Here is a 24,812-nt window from a genome sequence, read left to right as displayed (position 1 = left end):
TGGGTGGAGAAAGTGTCAGGAAAGGTAACGGAGGAAGACGTGGTAATGGGGGTGGTGCAGATTTGATGAACACATATGCTATGCACATAAGGTATTCTCAAGTAATTTAAGCATACATACTCTGCTAAATGGAGTGGAGAAAAATTGAATCTAGTATAAAAATAAAGAAAAGAAGATGAGGACTTGCAGAAAGGAATCCCCTGTCCTTAGTAATTGTAGACTGCCAGCTGAACATATGGAGGGAGGTCAGCTGACAGTGTGGATTTTGTCTTTTTTTTGGCTTATGTTGTTCCTGAGTCTTTATTAGATAAGAGTATGATGTCCACCAGCCTGTGCTCATAGGCACCATTTTCCCACTGGAACATCAGAGCCATGTAGCCACTTTGAGCTGTGAATTCTGACAACTAGCAAGATTTTCTCATTCTTTGGGAACCCCAACCCCAGTATGGTTGCCAACCCCAGCCATACTGCTCTGATTACTGTTTAGCTGGAGGATGTCTCCTTGGTGACTTGAGACTGGGAAGCCACCATATCATGAGAACATTACAGGCGCTGACACTTGAAAACCTGTTCAGTATTAATCACCAGGCGAGAGGGCTGCTGTGTGACTCTCAGACTGACAACATGATGTCACAGTCTTGGCCTTCACTGCAATGACCAACAGGTTTGCAATTCTGTATTTTTTACTGACCTCATGGGCTCAAAGGTTTCATTCAAACCCCAGGATAACTCTTTAGTGAGAAGCCTGTTTTGTGGTTGCCCAGGACTGGGCTCTCGTTCTTATGCCCTTCCTGGAATAGCTTGCCTGCTGCTTGGTTCCTTCGGTCGATAATTTTCCTGCAGTCCTTCTCTCTAAAATACACGTTGTTTACTTTCTATCACTCAAGACATGTGACAGACTAAATACAGTGCTCATAAAAATATCTCAGACAGTATATTTTGATCTTTCTGCTCCCCAGCACCTCAATATTTAAGATACAATTTTATCATTTCCTCTTTGATTTTCTACCTCCAATTCTATCCTGTCCTCCCAGTCCCACTCTCTCAAATTAATTTTGTTTTATCATTTTAATGAAGAAGGATGCACATGTATATAAATACATAAGTACACAAATATAACCAGCTGAACCAATTGTTTCATGTAGAGTATTACTTTTGTGCCATAGGAAAATGCTCAGGCCTCAGATCAAACAGAAGAAGAGACAATTCATTCTAGAACCAAATTTGAGTGACTATGGCTGGTGACCACAGATTTGGCTGACCCCAGATTACATGTTCCAAGGTGGGGGCAGTTTCAGGAAGTTTTTGTAGTCAAATATAAGAAATTTGTAAATCAAAAGATTAGTGAAAACAACAGAGAGGAAGTCACAGGCAAGATGGGAAAACTTATCCCACAGGCCCAAGATGCTATGCAATGTCTTTTTTAGCTCTTAGGTTGTTGGAAGTCAGTTGTCTGATAAGTTAGTAGCTTTCAAAAGTATTTAATTAACTAGTTATAGGAGGTTAGCTCACCTGCAGACATGTCCAAGAAAAGGCTGTTCAGGGTGCTACAGTTAGCCTGGAATAAGTTAATGAGTCTCTAGACCTACAACACTTCAACCTTCCATATCATAGAAGTTCTATTCAGTCAGTTTGCAGACACGGCTCTTTCCAGGGATTCTCATGTATGCATTTATAAACATGCATACAATTATACACATGTATGCATTTATACAATCTATGAATTTGGACACGTGTGCATTTATACATATGTATGTACTTATACACAGGCATGCAATTATATTCACGTGTATGCATTTATACATATGCTTATACCTGTACACATGTATACATTTGTACACATTTATGGTTTTGTACACAAGTATGCATTTATAGAAATTCATACATTCATACTCAAGTATTCTTTTATATATACATGCATTTATACACATGTATTCCTTTATAAGCATTCATATACTATAGTATGCATATACTTGCATATATTTATACATATGTATGTATTTATAAACCTGCATGCATGTATACTCATGCATACATTTATATACACATATGCATTTTTATACGTGAATACATTTATACACATCTATGTATTTTTACAATACATACATTTATATACATGCATACATTTGTATACATGCATTAATTTATACACATGCATACATTTGTACACATAGATGCACTTATGCACACATATTCATTTATACACATGCATACATTGATACACATGTATACATTTATACACAGGCACATACTTTTACTGCTGAATATTTGGTATTGGATAATCCCTGGGGAAGAATAATTTCTCCCTCTCTCGATAGCTGTCAACTGCCAGGTTTTGAACAACAGATTCTCTCTTAACATAGCATCTAGCCATAGATGTCAAATTAACACATTGTAAACTGCATTCCTCTTTCTGTCTTCAGGTCGCTAGGTAGATTCTGCTTCAACTGAACCCAGGGAATTTGAGCCCCATGAATTCTCTTGCTTGTTTCCAGTGGGACTAGCCAGGTTCCCATCTAACCCAGGTTTAGAAAATAGCTCCTGGGACCACTCTCCAACCAAATGACATGTGTGAGACAGTTCAGCCCAACTTCCTGCTTCCAAAGATTCCTTTCCTCTCATTCTGAGCACTTTTCACTGCTTTCATTATTTGGGAGCTCTTCCTCTTTTCATATTCTATTTCCACTTACTTCGATTCTTTCACTGGCTTACATAGGAGACTTGACTCATTCATGTAATCTGCAAGATTAGCGGAAATACTCTTTTCTTTCTTTATTAGTTTTTTGATTTTTGTTTTTCATTTTATGTCTATGAGTGTTTTCCCTACATGTCTATCTGTGTACCATGTTTGTGCATTCTGACTGAAGAGGCCAGAGGAGAACACATAACTTCTTAAAACTGGTGTTGCACACTATTGTAACCCAAAAAGTACCTGCTTTGACCTGTTAGAGCACTCCCCAAGAACAGCAAGTGGTCTTAACCTCTCAGTCACTTCTCAAGCCCCAGAAGCACTTCCAAAAAGGTTTATTTATTTTTATGTCAGATGTTTGAGTGATTTCCTTATTGTATATGTGTGTATGCCACATGTGTGCCTGGGGCCCAAATATGCTAGAAGAGGAGCTCCTGGCTGGATCGACAAATGGTTCTGAGCCACCATGTAGGTTCTGGGAATTGTAGCAAGGTTTTTCTACAAGAGGAGGCAGAATGCCTAATGCCTAGCTCTTTGTCTATCTCCATAAGAAACACTTTAACACTAGGTGTGCATGCAAACAAAATTATTATACTTTTCAATAATGAGTATGAAATCAAATCATTACAAAATAAAAAGATATGAAGCTCTTATTCACAATCCTAGAGAAAACATTAATGACTCTTCCCTTGCCCAATGCTTCCATGAATAGAAACATCATAAGCACCATGTACTCAGCAGCCATAGGACACAGACAAGTGACACTAAATCCACACTATGCTCTACAAGAAACCAAGTACTGAGACTTCATGAGTCTCATGATGTTTCTGAGCTGTCAGGGGCTCATTCACACAAGCTTTATGTGTCAGGAAAGAAGTCAGGACTTAATGACCTCTAATTTCCTGAATTTGCTAAGGAATTACTGAGAATAGTGGCCTGACTGTGTACAACATTCTGCCCCTCCTGTTTAGAGAGAGATGGAAAAACTATCAATATTTGCTGACCTTCTACTTTGCCATGGAGGAGATTAATAAGGATGCCAACCTGCTACCCAATGTGACCTTGGGTTTCCACCTCTACAATGCCTTTAACTCCCACCGGAGAATCTTGGAGGGCCCTCTGATGTGGCTGTCTGGAAGGAGTGAGTTTATCCCTAACTACAAATGCAAAACTCAACACAATGCTCTTGGAATCATTGCGGGAACCAGGCCTGAATTTTCTGCTGCAATTGGAACACTTTTAGAGCTCTACAAAGTTCCACAAGTAAGTTGGCAAAGTTTTGGTGTTCACAATCACATAGGGAATCTGACCAAAAGAAAATGGAGAAGTTGTCTATGCTTCCTGCTGGTGATTTCAAATGTAAGTGAAAGAATTACATGGATCCTGCTATGATCAACAGTGGAGTGTGATGAAAAACATGAGCAGTAAATACTGTGGATTTCTAAGAAGATCACTTAGTAATATTCATGATTCTATCTCCAGTCATTGGCAAGATGTACTTGGCAGCTCATAGCTGAGTGCTGTTCATAAGTAAAACATACAACCCAGATAACTAACTGCCCAAGCTGGGGTATAAACATATAACTATAAGTTAACCCTGTGTTCGATGACTGACAGAGAAATAGTAAGTTCAGGACATGTAAACAAATCTGGGACAATCCTTGTGCCATAACAAATGAAAATGTTCCAAGGAGTTTAATTTTATATTCTGGAAAGTAGATCTCAGAGTACCACTCACCAAGAACATCCATGTCGATACATCCCGACAATTAGTTCTTGCCAGGCACTACTGAAGCAAAGCAACCATCAGTAGGCATCACTGCAAGTAGAGAAAATATTTGGTGAGTGCTAACTCATGGATAATCAAAATTATAAAATCAGACAGTGTAAAACTGATTATTATCACTCAGTGAAACAATTTATACATTTAATGTATCCTAAAGTAAGAAAAAATTATATACACAGGAATTTCCATCTATCTCATAGTTTTGCATTTTAAATTAGTTTCTTGGTAATGACTTTGTCAAACCTATCATTTGGGAAGTATGATGCAACAGTGCTTGGTGAAGTTCCCCCAGATATTCATGATTTGCTCTTTTCTAACACAGGAGCGAAATCTGTGAAAAATGTGTTATTTACATTCCTGAAGGCAGAGGTTCTAGGGAAGGTGATGTCCTGTGGTCCGAGTAAAGCACTTGGTAATGCTTCTGCAGTCTATCTCTACACCCCATACTCTGTTCCATTGTTATTGGAACAAGAGAAATCCATGGTGCCTTTAAAATCTAACATGAACAGAATATTGTTCACTCACTTGCTTCAGAGTTCTTAATAACTTTGGAGCCCATAGTACTTGACAAAGACCATATTCCATCATACAATGAGAGAGAGAGAAGCTAATATTACAGAAGACAGTCTCCTTACCAACATTCAGTTTCCTGATCCCCTTATGCGAATAATGAACTCACTTTCTCTCTAAGGGTGAGGAATCCAAATACCTAGAAACTCAGAATCCCCTTTTTTTCTGTTTGCTTCTACAGGTCACATATGGAACTTTTGATTCTATGCTAAGTGACAGAGATACATTCCCATCCCTTTACCAGATGTCTCCTAAAGACACAGCTCTAGCCCAAGGGGTGACCTCTCTACTGCTGCACTTTGGCTGGAAGTGGGTAGGACTCATCGTGTCCGATGATCTGAAAGGAAAGGAGTTCCTCTCTGACCTGAAAGCAGAGATGGTATCAGAAGATATCTGTGTGGCTTTTACAGAAAAACTCCAGGCTAATTGGAAGTTTCAGTTAACATCTAATGTTGGGTTGGTATATTTGATCCAACATACACAAGTAAATGTGCATGTATTCTATGGTGATTTAGATGACTTAGTATTTTTCTGCGTTGTAAATGAAATCATGAACGCCAAAAGGAAGGTGTGGATCATGGCAAAGTCCCACTTAGTTTACTTAGAGTCTGAATTCTATGAAAAAAATGATTTTATGAACTTTTTTGAAGGAAGCTTCTCATTTTCAAAGAAGAGAGATATCCCTGGCTTCAAGCCCTTTCTAGAGGCACTTACACCCTCCCGGTACCCAGGAGATCTTTATTTCCATAAATTCTGGATTGACAATTTTTATTGCTCACCTCCTCCTCTGCTATGTGGAAATCATAAACCCTGCCCACTGAATACATCCCTAAAGACAAAGCAGGAAATAAATGTGATGATCACTTCTGAGCCTAGCTTTTCCATATGGAATGCAGTGTATGCAGTGGCCCACACCCTCCATAAAATGCTTTTGAGGACAACAGGAATGGGATCTCATGAAAACACAAACCACGACAGGCTTCTACCCTGGCAGGTAAGCCAATCTCAAAAGCAAGGGAAGCACTTGGAACTTATTAGCACTTGAGTCACTAAAGTCAAATGTAGAACACGTTTTCATCTTATAGTAAAAATAAAAGGCAAAATGGAAAGAGTTTTTTCACAGTGGGTGTGTATGTGTCTGTAATTATGGTGCACAATTTGGGCTACTGTAGCTTTGATTTCAAGACATGAAATTTGTGTATATTTTAAGAAATGTTTTCCTTTTATGAAATGAAATTCTGTTAAAATATCCAAAAATCAATGATTGTCAAAATTAGCAAGTTCAATAATAAAAATTTACACAATTTCATGGAATATATCTGATGCCATCAGATAGAGACATAGTCACCATATCTAACAGCAGCTATTTCACATAAAATATAATATATATTTAACCACCCAAGACTATGGGGAGAAACTTTTATGGAAAATAAAAATAGCCTGCCATAACCTCAAAAGTAACTGAGAAAAAATTTGCTTTTTACAGACTATTTACTCTTAAATAAGATAAAATTGAGGAGAAATCAAAGACCATGCCTCTATCATTAAATATTATAATACAGATGGTGCTCATGAGGCTAGGCCATATCACCTTTTTATAGTTACAAGTGGGTATGTTTGGGCTTAAACCATCCTGATATAAACTTAGGACTCAATTATACCTATGAGCCTTGATGTTCCCCTTCAAATAGGTGATCATCAAGAAGTTTGTTGAACAAACTTCATTTTTATTTCATTTTAATTCAGTCTAAAGTAGATAAATAGAAAATGAACTCTGAAGGTTTAGTGTACTATGTAGCTTTTAGTATTATGGATAATAATAATATTTAACATAGACATTGACACTGTTTGTGAACATGACATCCAGAGATGTGATATTAGGTAAGTTAGTGTGTCTCTTGTACAGATAACTGAATATCTAAAAAAAACAGTTCTTTATGAAATGAGTTGTTAATTAGTTAATACAATAATGAATCTCAGAATGTGAAAAATTAACCCATTGTATTAATTTAAATAAGTAATGAAATCAAGCTGGAGGGATGGCTCAGCATTTGGGGCACTTGATGCTCAGTCAGAGGACCTCTGTTTGGTTGTTAGCATGGCAGCTCACAGTTGTCTGTAACTCCAGGTATTAGGAATGTGACACTCTCTTCTGCTCTCTGCCGATATCAGGAATACAGTTTGGGAATATACATGCATACACATAGGCAATACACATAATTAAAAATAATACAAATCTAGGGACCAGAGAGGACTGTGAAGTCAGATGTAACTGCTGCTCTTGACAAGATGCAGGTTCAATTCCTAGTGTCTACATAGCAGCTTACAAATGTCTCCAAGTCCACTTCCACTCAATCCAGCACCCTCTTCTGGTCTTAACGGGCACCAGGAACATGTGTAGTGCACATACATATGTCCAGGAAGGAAATTCATACACAAAATAAATTAATATAAAAATAAAAGTAATCTTTTTAAAAATCTAGCTTAATCACAGAACATTTAGATTTTAATTTTGACTCCAATATTGTTCTTATCAAAGTTGAAAGACAAAAGTTGTGACCCAAACTGAATTAAGGATTGGAGGCAGGCAGTGAGTCTATTTCCAATTTCCTGAAGTACAAATGGCATACAAAATTTCTGCATATTAATATATATTTTCAAGAGTTTGGAATTTTGCATGAACCCCTGCTAATATTATCAAGTCCAGACACTATATCTATATGTATACCTATCTACCTACCTAACCATACACACATAGGTTCATGGTGTGCCATAAAGAAGGCACACCATGTTGGTTTATAACACTTATAAACCAATAGACATAGTGTTGCTTCCATTTTGCTCCAGATTCACTCAGAAATAATCTATATTTTCTAATTAGAGACATTTTTCTCTTGCTGGGGAGAGACACAGGGCCTTGTTCCCACTAAAACATGGTCCACCCTGCACTATGTTCCACTCCTTAGACAACATTTTTCTTTGTGTTCAGCTACTTCTACATTAATTTCATAGGGAGAAAAGTTCATCTCAATGGAACAAGTGGGGGAGACAATTGCTCACATGAAGCCTCTTCAAAAAGAAAGCCAGAGTGGGGAGAGAGAAAGAGGATTGCTCTTAGGGACCACAAGTGAGAGATTTGTATGCACTACTCATACCCAATTGATGTCTCTCTCCAGCTTCATCCTTTTCTGAGAAAAATTCAATTTACAAATGCTGCTGGAGACCAAATATGCTTTGATGAGAACAAGAATCATGTGGAAAAGTATGATATACAAAATTTTAAGGGACATACAAATCATTATTCATTTCTAGTTAAAGTAGGAGAGTTTGTCTCCAGGAGTCCACGAGATCAAGGCTTGTTCATCAATGAAGTTATGATCAAATGGCCAAGCAACTTCAATCAGGTCTGGCTGAATTTCAATATTTAATATGTAGACAAATACCTGGAAAGATTTATGAGAACTGATTGTGATGTCTCTTTGAAATTTTAAATTATTTTTATATTCTAATTTCTTAGCTCCTGTTGTGAGGTTGTGTATGAATTCTCATGCATGTCACTGCCTGTGCTCGTTGAGGCCACAGTCAGCACTGGTTACCTTCCTCAGCTTTTCTTCATTCTATTTTAAACATAGTCTCTTTCTGAACCCCTTGCTTTCTGATTTAGCTGTACTCAACTGGACAGTGATACCCTGTCTCCATGAAAGCCATATTGGGAATACAGGAACACAGTTCTCCACCTCACTTTTTCTTGTATAATATTAGAGGGACCAGCCTTAATATTATACATCCCAGGGGCTCAGGAGAGAGAACTACTAACGGCGAGGACTATTATCAGGAAATATAATCTCAGCACACAGAGTTCTATAGTCCACTTGCTTTAATTCCACTGGCATAACATCCTTTATACACAGCTTCAGTTCTGTTCTCATGTCTAGCTCCTTTCTTGCCTAATTTCTCTCTATATTTACCTACTGTCCCCTCTAGGTTCTATCTTAATTCCTTCATCTAGTTCTGTCCCTTCTAGGTTCTCATCTATCTAGTTCTTTCCCCTATCAGCTCCTCTCTCGTCTCCTTCTCTCTCATCTGGCTCTTCTCATCTTGTTCTTCCCCATCTGGCTCTTCCTCATCTTCCATCTCGTTCCTCTAGTCCTCTCTTTTAGCCCTTCAATCTAGTTCTTCCCCATCTCAGTTCGTTCCTCTCAAGTTCTTACCCATCTAGTTCTTCCATTCTCTTTTCTCTTCTCTCCCTGTGCCCTGGAAGTCCCGGTATATAAAAGGGAGGGTCCGAGCTAAATTGTGTAAAGCTATTACTTAACGTCCACCTCTCCTAGGCGGTGTTTCCTTGTGAAATTTACCGTAAGTCAGGAGACTTGCATGTGGGCTGTTATCATTGTTAGTCCACCTGGGACTAACAATGGGCGCCCACCTGGGTGGTGTTTCCTGTAGTCCTTGAAAGTGGCCAAGGGAGATAATCTGATTCCAGAGAAAGCCTTTCCCTGAGGCTGTTCTCCAAATTACCCAGAATGTGTATGTCCAGAGAGTGCTCAGTCTACACTGTTAGTCCTTCTTGGGGAAAAGTCAATTGGGAAAGCTATGAAGGCACAAATGATTTTCATAACAGAAGACAGCTGATATATAACAAGCCAAGTAACACCAAAAACTCCTTGGGATTTGGCTTCCTCTGGAGGAATTCCATGATCCCTCCAGGTAGTGACTTTGCCATAACCAGCTGAGTTCTTATGATATATTCCTGCGGCCCGCAACAACTTTTCTATATTTCCCCTTTGCATGATCAAATTCAGGACCTCATGCTTATATTGCAAGTACATTAAGTACTGAGCCATCTCCTTAGTTTTGTTTGATATCTTCAATTTAGAAATAAATCAGTCTTTTGATTTTACTTTGATATATGTATAGATATGCATATACATGTTCAGGTACATATACATATACACATAAGCACACACATATTGATGGATAATGCTGGTAGATAGAATTAGTTTAAATTGAAATTCAATTTGGGTGTGTTCATTTATGCTGCAGTGAATGAATAAATCAGCGTACATGACTGTATATGTGAGTCTATGTTTCTGTGAATATTCACATATATGCACACAATCATGTGTATAAATATATACATATTTCCTTATATATATATGCATGCTGATGATTAATTTTTCCTCAAATTAAGACAACTCATACTCAAACATGCCCACAGGTTTTACAAAGAGGAAATAAATTACCAAAGTTTATGCAATTTCTCATTATAACTGATGTTTGTGAGCTGCCTGATTTGTATACTGGGAGCTGAACTCAGGTTTCTCTGTGAGAGCAGCCTGTACTCTGAACCACTGAGCTGGTTCTCCAGCCCCATGTACCTATTAATATGTAGATATTTATGAAACAGACACTGACTTCAAATCATGGCAAGAAGCATGTCTAAGGGAAGGACAGAAATATATTCTTGCACATACAGTTTCCAAAACTATTAATATTAAAATTTTGTTAGGAATATAGTTGTTTTTTAATATAAATACATTTTTAATTTCTTTTTTCGTCTTTTTTTATTATTGAGAAATTTTCTATTCAATTTATGTACCAACCACAGATCCCCCTCTCCTCCCTCCTCTCGCCCCACAGCCTTCCCTCCCAACCCACCCCACCCCCCATTCCTGCCTCCTCCAAGGCAAGCCCTCGAATGGGGAGTCAGAAGAGCCTGGCACATTCAGTAGAGACAGGTCCAAAGCCCTCCCCCTACACCAAGGTTGTGTAAGGTGTCCCACCATAGGCACTGGGCTCCAAAAGGCCTGATCATGCACCAGGGATGGATCCTGATCCCACTGCCAGGGGTCCCCTTATCAGTTCAACCTATTCAACTATCTCTCCTATGCAGAAGGCCTCGTGTGGTCCAGGGGGGCTCCACAGCTATTAGTCCACAGTTCCTGAGTTCTCACTAGGTTGCATGGTTGTCTCTGTAGGTTTCCCCATTGTGATCTTGATGCCTCTTGCTCATAGAATCCCTCTTTTCTCTCATCAACTGGACTCCTAGAGCCTGGCCTGGTGCTTGGCTTTGAATCTCTGCACTAGTATTCATTAGTTATTAGACAAAGCCCCCCCCACTGCAAGTTTGTTCATGGAGATCTCATCTCTTTCTCCTTCACAGGGTGATCCATTCATTCTTCTTTGGGTCCTCCTTATTAGCTAGCTTCTTTGGAGCTGTGAGTTGTAATTTGGTTATCCTTTGCTTTACATCTAGTGTGCACTTATGAGCAAGTACATATCAGGTTTGCCCTTCTAAGTCTGGGTTATCTCACTCAGGGTGTTATTTTCTAGTTATATCCATTTGCCTGCAAATTTCATGTTGTCATTGATTTTTTACTGCTGAGTAGTACTCTATTGTGTATATGAGCCACCTTACTTATCCATTCTTCAGCTGAGGGGCATCTAGGTTGTTTCCAGGTTCTGGCTATTATGAATAATGCTGCTATGAACATAGTTGAGCATGTGTCCTTGTGGTATGACTGAAATTCCTTGGGTACATGCCCAAGAGAGGTATAGCTGGGTCTTGAGATAGATTGATTCCCAATTTTCTGAGAAACTGCCATACTGATTTCCACAGTAGTTGTATAAGTTTGCATTCCCACCAACAGTGGAGGAGTGTTCCCTTTCCTCCATATCCTCTCCAACATAAGCTATTATCAGTGTTTTTGATCATAGCCACTCTGACAGGTGTAAGATGGTATCTCAGAGTTGTTTTTATTTGCATTTCCCTGATACCTAAGGATGTTGAGCAATTTCTTAAATGTCTTTTAGCCACTTGAGATACTTCTGTTGAGAATTCTTTGTTTAGCTCTGTAGTCCATTTTTAATTGGATTGTTTGGTATTTTGATGTCTAATTTCTTGAATTCTTTATATATTTTGGATATCAGACCTCTGTCAGATGTGGGTCTGGTGAAGATCTTTTCACATTCTGTAGGCTGTTGTTTTGTCTTAATGACCTTGTCCTTTGTCCTACAAAAGCATTTCAGTTTCAGGTGGTCCTATTTATTAATTGTTGCTCTCAGTGTCTGTGCTACTGGTATTATATTTAGGAAGTGGTCTCCCATTTCAATGCCTTCAAGACAACTTGTTGTGGGATAATGCCCTTGTACACTCATTTAATAAAATGCTGATTGGCCAGTAGCCAGGCAGAAAGTATAGGCAGAGTGAGTAGATGAGGAGAATTCTGGGAAGAGCAAAGGCTGAGTCAGGAGTTGCTAGCCAGAAATTTAGGAAGCAAGATGACCAGGCAGAACTGAGAAAAGGTACAAGCCACATGATTAAACATAAATAAGAATTATGGGTTAATTTAAATGTAAGAGCTAGTCAGTAATAAGCCTGAGCTTTTATAAGCAGTTATAATTAATATAAGCCTCTGTGTATTTACCTGGGGGACACAAGTGGGAGAGATTTGTCCCTATAGCCGGCTAGCCAGGACACAGGAAAACTTTCAACTACAACTACTTCCTACTTTTTCTTCTATCAAGTTCAGTGTAACTGGATTTGTGTTGAGGGCATTGATCCATTTGGAATTGAATTTTATGCAAGGTGACAGATATGGATCTATTTGCAGTTTTCTGTATGTTGACATCCAGTTATGCCAGCACCATTTGTTGAAGATGCTTTCTTTTTTCCATTGTACAGTTTTGATTTCTTTGTCAAAAATCAGGTGTTCATAGATGTGTGTGTTAATGTCGGGGTCTTCAATTTGATTCCATTGGTCTACATGTCAGTTTTTATGCCAATACCAAGCTGATTTTTTTCTTTTTTCTTTTTTTTCTTTCTTTCTTTTTTTTTTTACTATAGCTCTATAGTAAAGCTTGAGGTCAGGGATGGTGATGCCTCCAGGGGTTGCTTTATTGGAAAGGATTCTTTTTGCTATCCTGGGTTTTTGTTTTTCCATATGATGTTGAATATTGTTCTTTCAAGTCTGTGAAGAATTGTGTTGAGATTTTGATGGGTATTCCATTGAATGTGTAGATTGCTTTTGGTAAGATTGTCATTTTTACTATGTTAATCCTATCTATCCATGAGCATGGTAGATCTTTCCATTTTCTGATGTCTTCTTCAATTTCTTTTTTCAGAAATTTAAATTTCTTATCATATAGGTCTTTCACTTGCTCAGTTAGAGTTACCTCAAGGTATTTTATATTATCCATGGCTATTGTAAAGGGTGATGTTATTTGATTTTTTCTCAGCCCACTTATCATTTGTATATAGGAGGGCTCCTGATTTCTTTGAGTTAATCTTGTATCTTGCCACATTACTGAAGGAGTTTATCAGATGTAGAATCTTTGGGGTCACTTATGTATACTATCATATCATCTTCAAGTAGCAAAAGTTTGACTTCTTCTTTCAAATTTATATTCCCTTGATCTCCTTTTATTGTCCCATTACTATAGCTAGAACTTTGAGTACTATCTTGAATAGATATGGAGAGAATGGACAGCTTTGTCTTATTCCTGATTTTAGTGGAATTGCTTTGTGTTTCTCTCCATTTAATTTGATGTTGACTGTGAACATGCTGTAAATTGCCTTTATTATGTTTAGGTATGTTCCTTGTATTTCTGATCTCTCCAGTACCTTTATCATGAATAGGTGTTAGATTTTGTAGAAGAATTTTTTAACATCTAATGGGATAATCATGTTTTTTTCTTTCAGTTTGTTTATATGATGAATTACATTGACAGATTGTTATATGTTGAACCATCCTTGCATCCATAGGATAAAGCCTACTTGGTCTTGGTGGATACCTTTTTTGATGTGTTCTTGGATTCAGTTTGCCAACATTTTATTGAACTTTTTTCATCAATGTTCATGAGGGAGATTGGCCTGTAATTCTCTTTCTTTGTTGCATCTTTGTGTGGTTTGGGTATTAGGCTAACTGTAACCTCATAAAAGGAGTTTGGTAATGTTCCTTCAGTTTCTATTATGTAGAACAATTTGAAGAGTATTGGTATTAGCTCTTCTTTGAAAATCTGGTAGAATTATCTGCTGAAACCATTGTTGGGTACTGTGATTTTTTTTTTGTTGTTGTTGGTAGACTTTTTTAGACAGGATTTCTCTGTGTAGTTTTGGAGCCTGTCCTGGAACTTGCTCTCTAGTGTAGGCTGGCCTATAACTCACAGATATCTGCCTGCCTCTGCCTTCCAAGTGCAAGGAATATTAAAGGCATGTTCCACCACACCTGGCCAGATTGGGAGACCTTTAATGACTGTTTCTATATCCTTAGGGGTTATAAATGTATTTAAATTGTTTGTCTGATCTTGATTTAACTTTGATATGTGGTATCTATTCAGAAAATTATCCATTTCTTTTATATTTTCCAATTTTGTCAAGTACAGGTTTTTGAAGTATGTCATCATGATCCTCTGGATTTCCTCATTATCTGTTGCTATGCCTCCCTTTTCCTTTTTGATTTTGTAAATTTGGATGTTCTGTCTCTCCCTTTTGGTTAGTCTGGATAAGAGCTTATCTATCTTGTTGATTTTCTCAAAGAACCAACTCTTTGTTTTCATTGATTCCTTGTATTGTTTTCTTTGTTTCTATTTTATAGATTTCAACCCTCAATTTGATTATTTCCTGGCATCTATTCCTCCTTGGTGAGTTTGCTTCTTTTTGCTCTAGAGCTTTCAGGTGTGCTGTTAAGTCACTAGTATAACCTTTCTCCATTTTCTTTATGTGGGCATTTAGTGCAATGAATTTTCCTCTTAGCACTGCTTTCATAGTGTCCCACAAGTTTGGGTATGTTGTACATTCGTTTTCATTGATTAACGTTAGATTCTGATAGTCTGATAAAATGCAGGAGGTTATTCCAATTGTTTTGTATCTGTTGAGATTTGCTTTGTGACCAAGTATGTTTCCAGTTTTAGAGAAGGTTCCGTGGGGTGCTGAGAAGGAGGTATATTCTTTGTTGTTAGAGTGGAATGTTCTATAGAGATCTATTAAGTCCATTTGAGTTATAATATATCTTAGTTCCCTTATTTTTCTGTTATGTTTCTGTCTGGCAGACCTGTCCATTGGTGAGAGTGGGGTGTTGCCCTCTCCCAATACTAGTGTGTGGGGTTTGATATGTGATTTAAACTTTAGTAATGTTTCTTTTACATTTAGCCTGTGTGTCTTTATAGGTAAATTACTTCCATTGATATTGATGGATATTAATGACCAGTGATTGTTAATTCTTGTTATCTTTTGGTGGAAGTGTGTGTGTTTTTCTCTTCTTTGGTATTTACTGCTGCGGGGTTATGTATTGCCTGTGTTTTTATGGGTGTATCTGACTTCCTTTTTTAAAATTAGTTTTTCTTTTTTTAAATTTATTTTTTTCTATTATCAGCTTGATACAGTATACATTCTTATCTTAATAGTGAAATGTTTCATTGAGACTTGCTCAGTAATTGAGTAAAAACATAACTTATTATAAGCCACAGTCATTCTAAGGTCCCCCCTGCTATATAGCCTCCATGGTTCTGTGGGTTGCAGTCTGATTGTTCTTTGCTTTATATCTAGAATCCACTTATGAATGAGTACATACCATGTTTGTCCTTCTGGGTTTGGGTTACCTCACTCAGGATGATTATTTCTAGTTCCATCCATTTGCCTGCAAATTTCATGCTGTCATTTTTCTGCCTGCCTCTGCCTTCTAAGTGCAAGGAATATTAAAGGCATGTTCCACCACACCTGGCCAGATTGGGAGACTTTTAATGACTGTTTCTATATCCTTAGGGGTTATAGGTGTATTTAAATTGTTTGTCTGATCTTGATTTAACTTTGGTATGTGGTATCTATTCAGAAAATTATCCATTTCTTTTATCAAATCAAAAACATTTTCCAGGATGTACAAATTACCTGGACATGTTTTTCTCTGCTGAGTAGTACTCCATTGTGTATATGTACTACATTTTCTTAATCCATTCTTCAGTTGACAGGCATCTAGGTTGTTTCAAGATTCTGGCTATTACAAATAGTGCTGCTATGAACATAGTTGAGCATGTATGTTTGTGGTATGATTGAGCATTCCTTGGGCATATACCCAACAGTGATATGGCTGGGTCTTGAGGTAGTTAGAGTACCAGTTTTCTGATAAACTGCCATACTGATTTCCACAGTAGTTGTATAAGTTTGCATTCCCACCAACAGTGGAAGAGTGTTCCTTTTGCTCTACATCCTCTCCAACATTGATTGTCATTAGTGTTTTTGATCATAGCCATTTTGACAGGTGTAAGGTGGTATCTCAGAGTCATTTTGATTTGCATTTCTCTGATGATTAAGGATGTTGAGAATTTCTTTAAATGTCTTTCAGCCATTTGAGATTCTTCTTTTATGAATTCTCTGTTTAGCTCTTTAGCCCACTTTTAATTGGATTGTTCAGTATTTTAATATCTAGTTTTTTTTTTAGTTCTTTATATACTGTGGAGATCAGTCCTCTGTCAGTTGTGGGGTTGACTCCAGTGAAGAATTCTACCAGATTTTCAAAGAAGAACTAATTCCAATACTCTTCAAATTGTTCCACACAATAGAAACTGACTTCCTTAGGTTGGAATTTTCCTACTAGTGCTTTCTGTAGAGCTGGATTTATGGATACGTAATGTTTAAATCTGGTTTTGTATTGAAATGCCTTGTTCACTCCATCTATGGTGATTGAAAGTTTGCTGGGTATACTAGTCTAGGCTGGCATCTATGGTCTCTTTGTGTCTGCATTACATCTGCCCAGTACCTTCTGGCTTTCAAAGTCTCCATTGAGAAGTCGAGTGTTATTCTGATGTGTCTGCCTTTATAAGTCACTTGGCCTTTTTCCTTTGCTACTCTTAATATTCTTTCTTCATTCTGTATGTTTAGTGGTTTAATTATTATGTGTTGAGGGGACTTTTTGGAGGGGTCTAATCTATTTGGTGTTCTATAGGCTTCTTGTATCTTCATAGGTATTTCCTTCTTTATGAGGGGAAAATTTTCTTTCATTATTATGTTGAATATATTTTCTGTGCCTTTGAGTTGGTATTCTTCTCCTTCTTCTGTCCCTATTATTCTTAGGTTTGGTTTTTTTTCATGGTGTCCCAGATTTCCTGGACATTTTTTGTTATGACTTTGTTGGCCTTAATGTTTCCTTTGACTGAGGAATCTATTTCCTCTATCGTATATTCAGTGCCAGATATTCTCTCTTCCATCTCTTTCATTCTGTTGTTTATACTTGCATCTTTGTTTCCTGTTCATTTACTCAGATTTTCTATTTCCAGCCTTCCCTCAGTTTGTGTCTTCTTTATTGCCTCCATTTCAGTTTTCAAATCTTGAACTGTTTCCTTCACCTCTTTAATTGCTTTTTTGTGTTTTCTTTAAGGGATTTATTGATGTCTTCCAATTTTTTGTTTATCTTTCCTCAATTTCTTTAAGGGAATTTTTCATTTCCTCTTTAAAGACCTCTATCGTCTTCTTAAAAACATTTTAGAGGTCACTTTATTCTGCTTCTTTTGCATTGGGATGTTCAGGTCTTACTGATGTAGAACCACTAGGTTCTGGTGTTGACATATTGGTCTTTATATTGTTGACTCTATTTTTGCACTGGTCTATACTCATCTCTTTCTCTACTTGGTTCAGTTGGTGTCTGTGTCTGAGGGAGCCTTTCAGTTCAATACATACTCGTGGTCCAATGGGAACTCTTGGTCTAATCAGAGCTCTTGGTTGGTGCTGATGGACTCTGTGTCTCAGGGAGCAGATGTGGTTTCAAAGGGTAAGTGGGTTTAGGAGGTGGGGTGGGGCTTTTACTTACAGGGTCCAGTGAGGGATGGTGGTAGTCTGACCTGCCTGCAAGAGACCTGCCTGCTGGCCTCAAACTGGGACTGCAATGTGTGGTGTGGGGGCACAGGGATGTGCCCTTGGGCCCAAAGCCTGGAGGCTGGGGTGATCAGCTATGAGAGTAGACTCACCTCTTAGTCTAATCTGCACTGGTAGACTCTCAGAAGTATAGTTATTAAGTGATTAACCAAGAAGGCAATCGATGAAAATTCTAAGTGATGATGTCACTAATGTTTGGAAGAAAAAACATAGCACTATTCTGAATATGGGGAGTCAAGGATAAAAGTCACAGTAATGGATCATAATTCAGCATCTATGGACTATCAACATATAATGGTGTCAGGAGAAGCTGTGGCCATCCACCAATGGCCAGACCTTCTTTCATGGGAAATGTGAATCAGACTGAATGGTTGTGACTACAAGCTGGGAAGGTAAAGGTAGAAATGGATAGAGAAATGTGTCCGGGTTTATGTCTGACAACTCAGCTGTTCCATAATTCATACAAGGAAGGATTTCTGGCTTTCTGCCTCACAGGAGAGAGTATATAGATGTCCTACACATTTCACAAAAGCCAGGAGAAGTTAGTCACAGTTGGGACACCATAATGAAATTTTGAACTTTCAGCATCGGGAAGTGTGATAACTTCAACTCTACATTCTACACTACCGTATGGAGAAATCACAGTGCCTCATAAGTATGTACAGTTTTCAGATTCTGCTTGCAGTTTAGGTAGTTTAGCTTAAAAATATTTTAAGGCTGTGACTGATGCACAAAATATGATGATTTTTTTTTCTGTGTTGCCCTCAGACTCCTCAATCTGTATGTACACAGAGCTGTGGTCCAGGTTTCTGGAAAATTCTAGAAGACGAAAGACCAATCTGCTGTTTTTCTTGTATGCTTTGTCCAGAGAATTACATTTCCAACCAGACAGGTAGAGAATTAATACTTTCCTCAATCTGCTTGTGAATGTAGAAGGAGAAAACTAAGACATGACCATGGTGTTGTGATGCAGCACGGTTCTCCATATCTTTTCCACTCATCCCCATATTCATTAATAATCACTGCTGATGCCACACAATGTGTGAACATTTGATAGCAGTCTTCATGTTATTGTGTCATCTGCATCCCCACTTCCCCAAACTGCCTTTCGTTACTTGGTAGTTTCATCTCAGCTCTTGCAGTGATCCATGATATGTACTGCCAGGCAATATGAGGAATGCAAGTGTCCAGGATGCATGTGCATTTCTTGAATAAATTAATCCAATGATTATTTCCTGAAAATAAGTCCTGGAAAATTGCATCTGGGGCTGTTTCCTAAATGTACCATATAAAGGATTAAGTTTACAACATTTAGAATTGTCATTTGGAATATTAAATATAGGATGAAAAACAAGTCTTTGTACAGGAAGGTACAGCTGTTGACCTTTGTCTAGGATGATGGTCAGCCCTGAGATCATATATACAGCTAATATTATACAGACATAACAGGTGGTATTTAGGAATACATGCATTCATGCACACACACAAATCAACAATTAATGAAAAAGAGGAATAAATTTAACAGAAAATAAGACTATGTTGAGTCCAGGAGAGAGATTAGAGGGAAAATGAGAAGAGAGGTAATTAGGTAACTATATTACAATTTAAATAAGGAAAGATAACTTAAAAAATTGGTGAAAGTAGAATATGAAATTCTAATAATGATGACAATCTACTATTTAAGTACTGGCTTCAATAGAACCAACACTAAGCAACTGTATAACAAATGGAATACATTATCACAACAAAATGAAAGTCGGGGAGATTAATTAAATAGAATTTAGTTTTCTGAAAGCTAATGTTACCATAGGTGAAATTATTGGCAGAGTGCTCTGTGATTGTTATCATCATAAGGGCAGGATAACTGGAAATATCTAATTCCTTAGTGGATGTCTTCAGGTAAAGAAAAGATTATTAAAAGTAACTTTTCTGATTATTTTGCTATGTGTGTGTGCATGTGTGCGTGCATGTATGTGCCATAGCTGACATATGGAGAACACAGGACACCTTTGTGGAGCTGGGGCATCTTCCTTGACTTTGACATGAGTTCAAATTCAGGTTATCAGGTTTGCATGGTCAGCCCTTTTCTCTACAGAATTATATATTACACTAATACCTACCCTGATTCTTAGAGCAATTGCTATATCAAGCATTTGTTTTTTGTTTCCTTTTCCTTTGATTTTGAAAGTATAATGAAATTGTGTTATTTCTCTTTCATTTTCCTTGATGTGAAATGTGTCATATACACCTTACTACTCTCTTTCACATTACAGCCTTTTTTCATTGATTGGATTACAATGATACATGTATACATATGAATTACTAATATAACTGGATTGTTCTGTATGACACTACTTGAATATATGTTTTTAGGGCTGACCATTTTATTTTGAGTGACAAACTGTGCTCTTCCCTGGGGAAGACCATTTCTCCCCCTCTCAACATTTTGTAGTTGCATCCTGTTCTTTGGGTAGGGTTGGGGCATTGTGATCATTCTCCTGAATGCTTTGTCATGTCTGCCCCTGTTGTCTCTGGTCAGTTCCACATATCTAGGTGGTCATGTTGGTAGGACTGATGTATGGGTTTAGCTTATGATGTTACTAGGAGACACAATCTCACAGACAAACCCCTGAACTTTCATTTATTATAATCTTTCCACACCCTAATCTGAAATGTTCTGTGAGCCTTAGGTTTGGGAATGGTATTGGAGATTTATCCACTGGAGGTGCCCTCCACAACTCTGCATTTGATTGGTCGGTCCGTAATGGTCTCATCTGTTGTAAAGAGAAGTTTTCTTGCTGGGGAGTAGAGACTACAATTATCTGTGGGAATCAGGGCAAACATTTAGAGATTGTTGTTACAGATCATGCTGGTTTAGTAAATTAGTAATAATCATGACTTCACTATCACTGCGTACTTAGGTTTCAGGCATAGGAATGGTTTCTTTATTGTTGAGTGGGTCTTGAGTCCTATTTAAAGAGCTGTTGAATACTGTCAAGGTATGCATGCCACTACCACACCCTTAGGGTTTGTGCTATGCTGGTCATTGATATGGCTCTTAGTGGACATAGCAGGCTAGGACTGTTGTTTGTCTCCATCATTTGGAAGCTTGCATGATGTCTTCTGGTACTGTGAAACCAGTCCTCAGGGAAAGGCCATTCATATAAGTTCCACCTCAAGGGTCTCTGGGCTCTGTTTCTGAAGTACATGGTGTCGTCATCAGTAGGGACTCACTTTTCAACTCTGCAGGATGAACAAGGCAGCAGTGATGGGCGGTATGCTTGGGGAACCCTTCAACAACCCTGGACAACAGCTCCAAAGGAAGTTTCTCATGTCTGGTGTTGGGTTTGTGTTTATAGCCTTGTTCTTGGAGAGAGGAGCATCAGCCCAGAGGAGAAAGGTTTATTAAAGCTATATGTATCAGTATAAAGAGAATTAATGGTATTGTAGGGTTTTTCTAGTTACAGTAATATTATGAGACTCTGTGGTTTTCAGACATCCTTACTGATATTTTACCACCTCTCTCCTTGTTCTGTATTTACTTCCCTTCCTCTTCCCTAAAGTTCCCTCATCCCTTTTTTCCTTTTTCATCACATCACTTATTCTGGACATCCTTATTGTTATTTCAGTCTCTTCCCTCCCTCACCTGTACTTATCTCTCTCTTACCTCCATGATTAGAGTCTCCCTCTTTTGCATGTCAGCCTTTTGGTCATCTCTTCTCTGCTATTCCATTCTGTTATTCCCCAGCTCCTGCAGTGGTCCTGCTCAGTTTCCTGTCTTCTGCAGTTTCTCCAGGACATGTACTCACATCTGAAGATTTGGAGATAGGAGCCTCAGATGAGAAAGAACATGAGACATTTGTCTTGGTGGGTCAGGATTTTTTGACTCAATATAATCTTTTCTAGTTCCACCCATATATCTACAGTGTTTATTATTTCATTTTTCTTTATACTCAAATGGTTTCCATGGATTATGTGTATCACAGTTTTATTATCCACTAGTCAGTTCTAGAGTATTTAGAAGTTTTTCTGTTTCCTAACTGCTTTAAACAAAGCCGCATTGCACATGCAGAGCAGATACCTGTAGAGCAGGATGTGGAGTCCAAGGGACATAAGACAAGGAGTGGTACTGCTGGGTCATATGGCAGAATTACTTTCCCCATGCTGATTTCCAAAGTGGCTGCCCCAGTTACAATCCCACCATAAATGAATGAGGATTTCCTTTTCCTCTGTGTCACTCAAGCATTTGTCAGTTGTTCTGTGGATCTTTATATTCTTCAAGTGGTAACATGAAATCTAAAGTTGTTTTGATTTATGTTTCCATAATTGCTAAGGATGGCAGACTTTTTTGAATTATTAACTAGCCATTTTATTTCCAACTGAAAATCTCTTTTCAGATGCTTCAGATGCCAGGATCATTTCTTATAGAATAGGTCATTTGTTTTTTAAGACTTTGTTTTTTTCACTTCTTTGTATATTCTGGATATCAATCCACTGTCAGATATATACCTGGCAAAGATTCTCTCCCATTCTGCAGGCTTTATCCCCACTCAGTTGACTGTTTCTTTGGCTGTAAAGAGGCATTTTACTTCATGAAGTCCTACATTTTCAGTTGTTAGCATTAATTCTTAGTCAAATGGAGTCCTATTCAGAAAGTCTTTTCCTGAATCTGGATCATGGAGAGTTTTGCCTATATTTTCTTCTAACACTTTCAGTGTTCCTGTTTTCAGGTTCAGGTCTTTGATCCTTTGGAGTTACAATTTGCAACAGTGCTAGATATGGGCATAATTGCATTTTTCTACTTGTGGAACTCCAGTTTTTCAAAGAACATGTCTTCATGATGCTTTCAATTCTCAATCTTGTTTTTAGTGTCTTTATTGAACATTAAATGACTAAACTAACAGGTGCTCAAATTTGGGTTTTGGATTTATGTATTGATCTACAGGTATATTTTTCTGTCAGTGCCATATTATTTTGTGGTTGTTTATGGCACAGCCATATCTCAATGTAATGGCAGAAGTCATAAAGCCATCACAGCTGCTTGACAAAGATCCAGCAGAGTTGAGCCACATGATGGCTGCCATGCCACCTTTGTTTTTCATCTCCATCTGTTACATACTTGGGGTACTTTTAATATTTGTACAATTTGGGGATGTTGGACTGATGGAAAATTCCATATGAATCAATTATGCCTACTCCAAGGAATGCTGCTTCTAAGCTTACCCAGGAAATTCCTGAACATACTATCCTTCCCCCACCCGGGACTTTGAGGGAGATATCCTTATCTACTTGAAGGTCTTCCTTATGCTTTGGAGGTTGTGACACATAAAGAAGAAGCCAGAGGTCTCTTCATGAGGCTATGAGACATTCTTGAAACATCTGTCTCTGTACTTACACTGGAACAAGATATTCAAAACAAAGTAAATTCAAAAAGGTCAACAAGATCTGGTGGGCTAGAGGAGTTGGCCAGAGTTCCGATTATAAGTCTCTTCCCACTGTACACTCAGACATTTATGTGGCATACAACTCTGTAGCAGGAGTCTTAAAAGTTCTTATTGATAAAATCAAACCTGAGGCCAGTTATTGGGGTGAATACTGGAAGATCAGTGAAACAGAACAAGCCACAGCTACCTCACCCCGACAGTTCCTCAGCTGATCCTGTTTCCTCAGACTGGAAGCTTCTCAGTCCTCATCCAGAATGGATCTCTGCTGAACTTCTACTAAAAGCTTAAAAGCTTAACCAGCCAAATGTTTTGAGTTTCTGGTCTTCAAGGCTTATATATCATTCTGTTTTTGCCATCACTCCCTGGGATTAAAGGCTCGCTTCTTGGGATTAAAGACATGTGTCACCATGCCTGGCTGTTTCTAATGTGGCCTTTAACAGATGGATTTCTGCCTCTGGAATGCTAGGATTAAGGTGTGTGCTACCACTGCCTATCCTAAGTATCTAGTGGCTTTTCTGTTCTCTGACCCCAGATAAGTTTATTAGGGTACACAATATTTTGGAGAACACAATACCACCACACAAGTCTGCCCTACATAGAGATATATTGATGAGCAAAGTGTGGAGTGGAAAGATGATAAAAGTATGAGGTGTTAGGACCTCCCTCTCTTAGAAGTTAGCTCATGTAGAGCCACTATAATGTCATATGACCAAGGAATAACAGAATGCCAGGATTAGACATATAGACGAATTCTATAAGGATATAAATGTGAACATTGATTGTATTATGCCAGAATTTGAATAATAAGTGCAGCAGCTTTAGCCTGAGGATTTTTCCTGGGTACTGTGACTACTGCTTGGGACATGACAAAATGCCCAGGGTGGTTGAACATTTTGTTTTGGTCTAATGTCCTTGAAGCAACCAAAACAACCAGCCTGAGCACATGCGGTCATATTCCTCTAGATTCGCAAAAATTGGGTTATGGCATTTATGAGTAAGAATGATAACTCTATTAATGATGTCAAAACTTGAGGGGAAATGACTGGAAATGATAACTCTGTTCTGTCATAGTTTATTAATGGTGACTAAAAGATGAGCAAAAGGAAGTGAAACATATGTCAAAAACAAAAATGATATGATCTATGTTTTGGAACATCATGAATGTATCCCTGCTAACTAAATTCTGAATAAATAAAGAAACACTCTGGCTGCTAGTCAGTCAGGCTGCAAGATTCTCCTGACCACCATGGCCTGGCTCACTTCATTCTCCTGCCAACTCCTTACATCCTCTGCAGGACCCATCCACCACAGGGGAATGGCTTGCGGCAAGTTTTTTTTTTTTTTTTTTTTTTTTTTTTTTTTTACACTATGCCTCTGTAATATATCATAAAATTCAAAATGGCAATCCTTCTGTCATAGTTATTTCTTATTCAGTATTATTTTGGTCTCCTTGGTGTG

General features: G+C 38.0%; 1 protein-coding gene across 1 annotated transcript in view; it reads left to right on the top strand.

Moving 5' to 3' along the window:
- Positions 1–24,812, top strand: part of LOC143270604 (vomeronasal type-2 receptor 26-like) — a 40,573-nt gene that overhangs the window by 6,780 nt on the left and 8,981 nt on the right. The window contains exons 2-5 of the mRNA XM_076561128.1: positions 3,661–3,952; positions 5,227–6,039; positions 8,222–8,449; positions 18,679–18,802. Coding sequence (XP_076417243.1) covers positions 3,661–3,952; positions 5,227–6,039; positions 8,222–8,449; positions 18,679–18,802 — 1,457 coding nt within the window. The remainder of the gene's footprint in view (positions 1–3,660; positions 3,953–5,226; positions 6,040–8,221; positions 8,450–18,678; positions 18,803–24,812) is intronic.

Source organism: Peromyscus maniculatus, chromosome 23 (genome assembly GCF_049852395.1).
Source record: "Peromyscus maniculatus bairdii isolate BWxNUB_F1_BW_parent chromosome 23, HU_Pman_BW_mat_3.1, whole genome shotgun sequence".
NCBI classification, from domain to species: Eukaryota; Metazoa; Chordata; class Mammalia; order Rodentia; family Cricetidae; genus Peromyscus; species Peromyscus maniculatus.
Note: the sequence above shows the minus strand (reverse complement) of the source record. Positions and strands in the feature narration are given on the sequence as shown.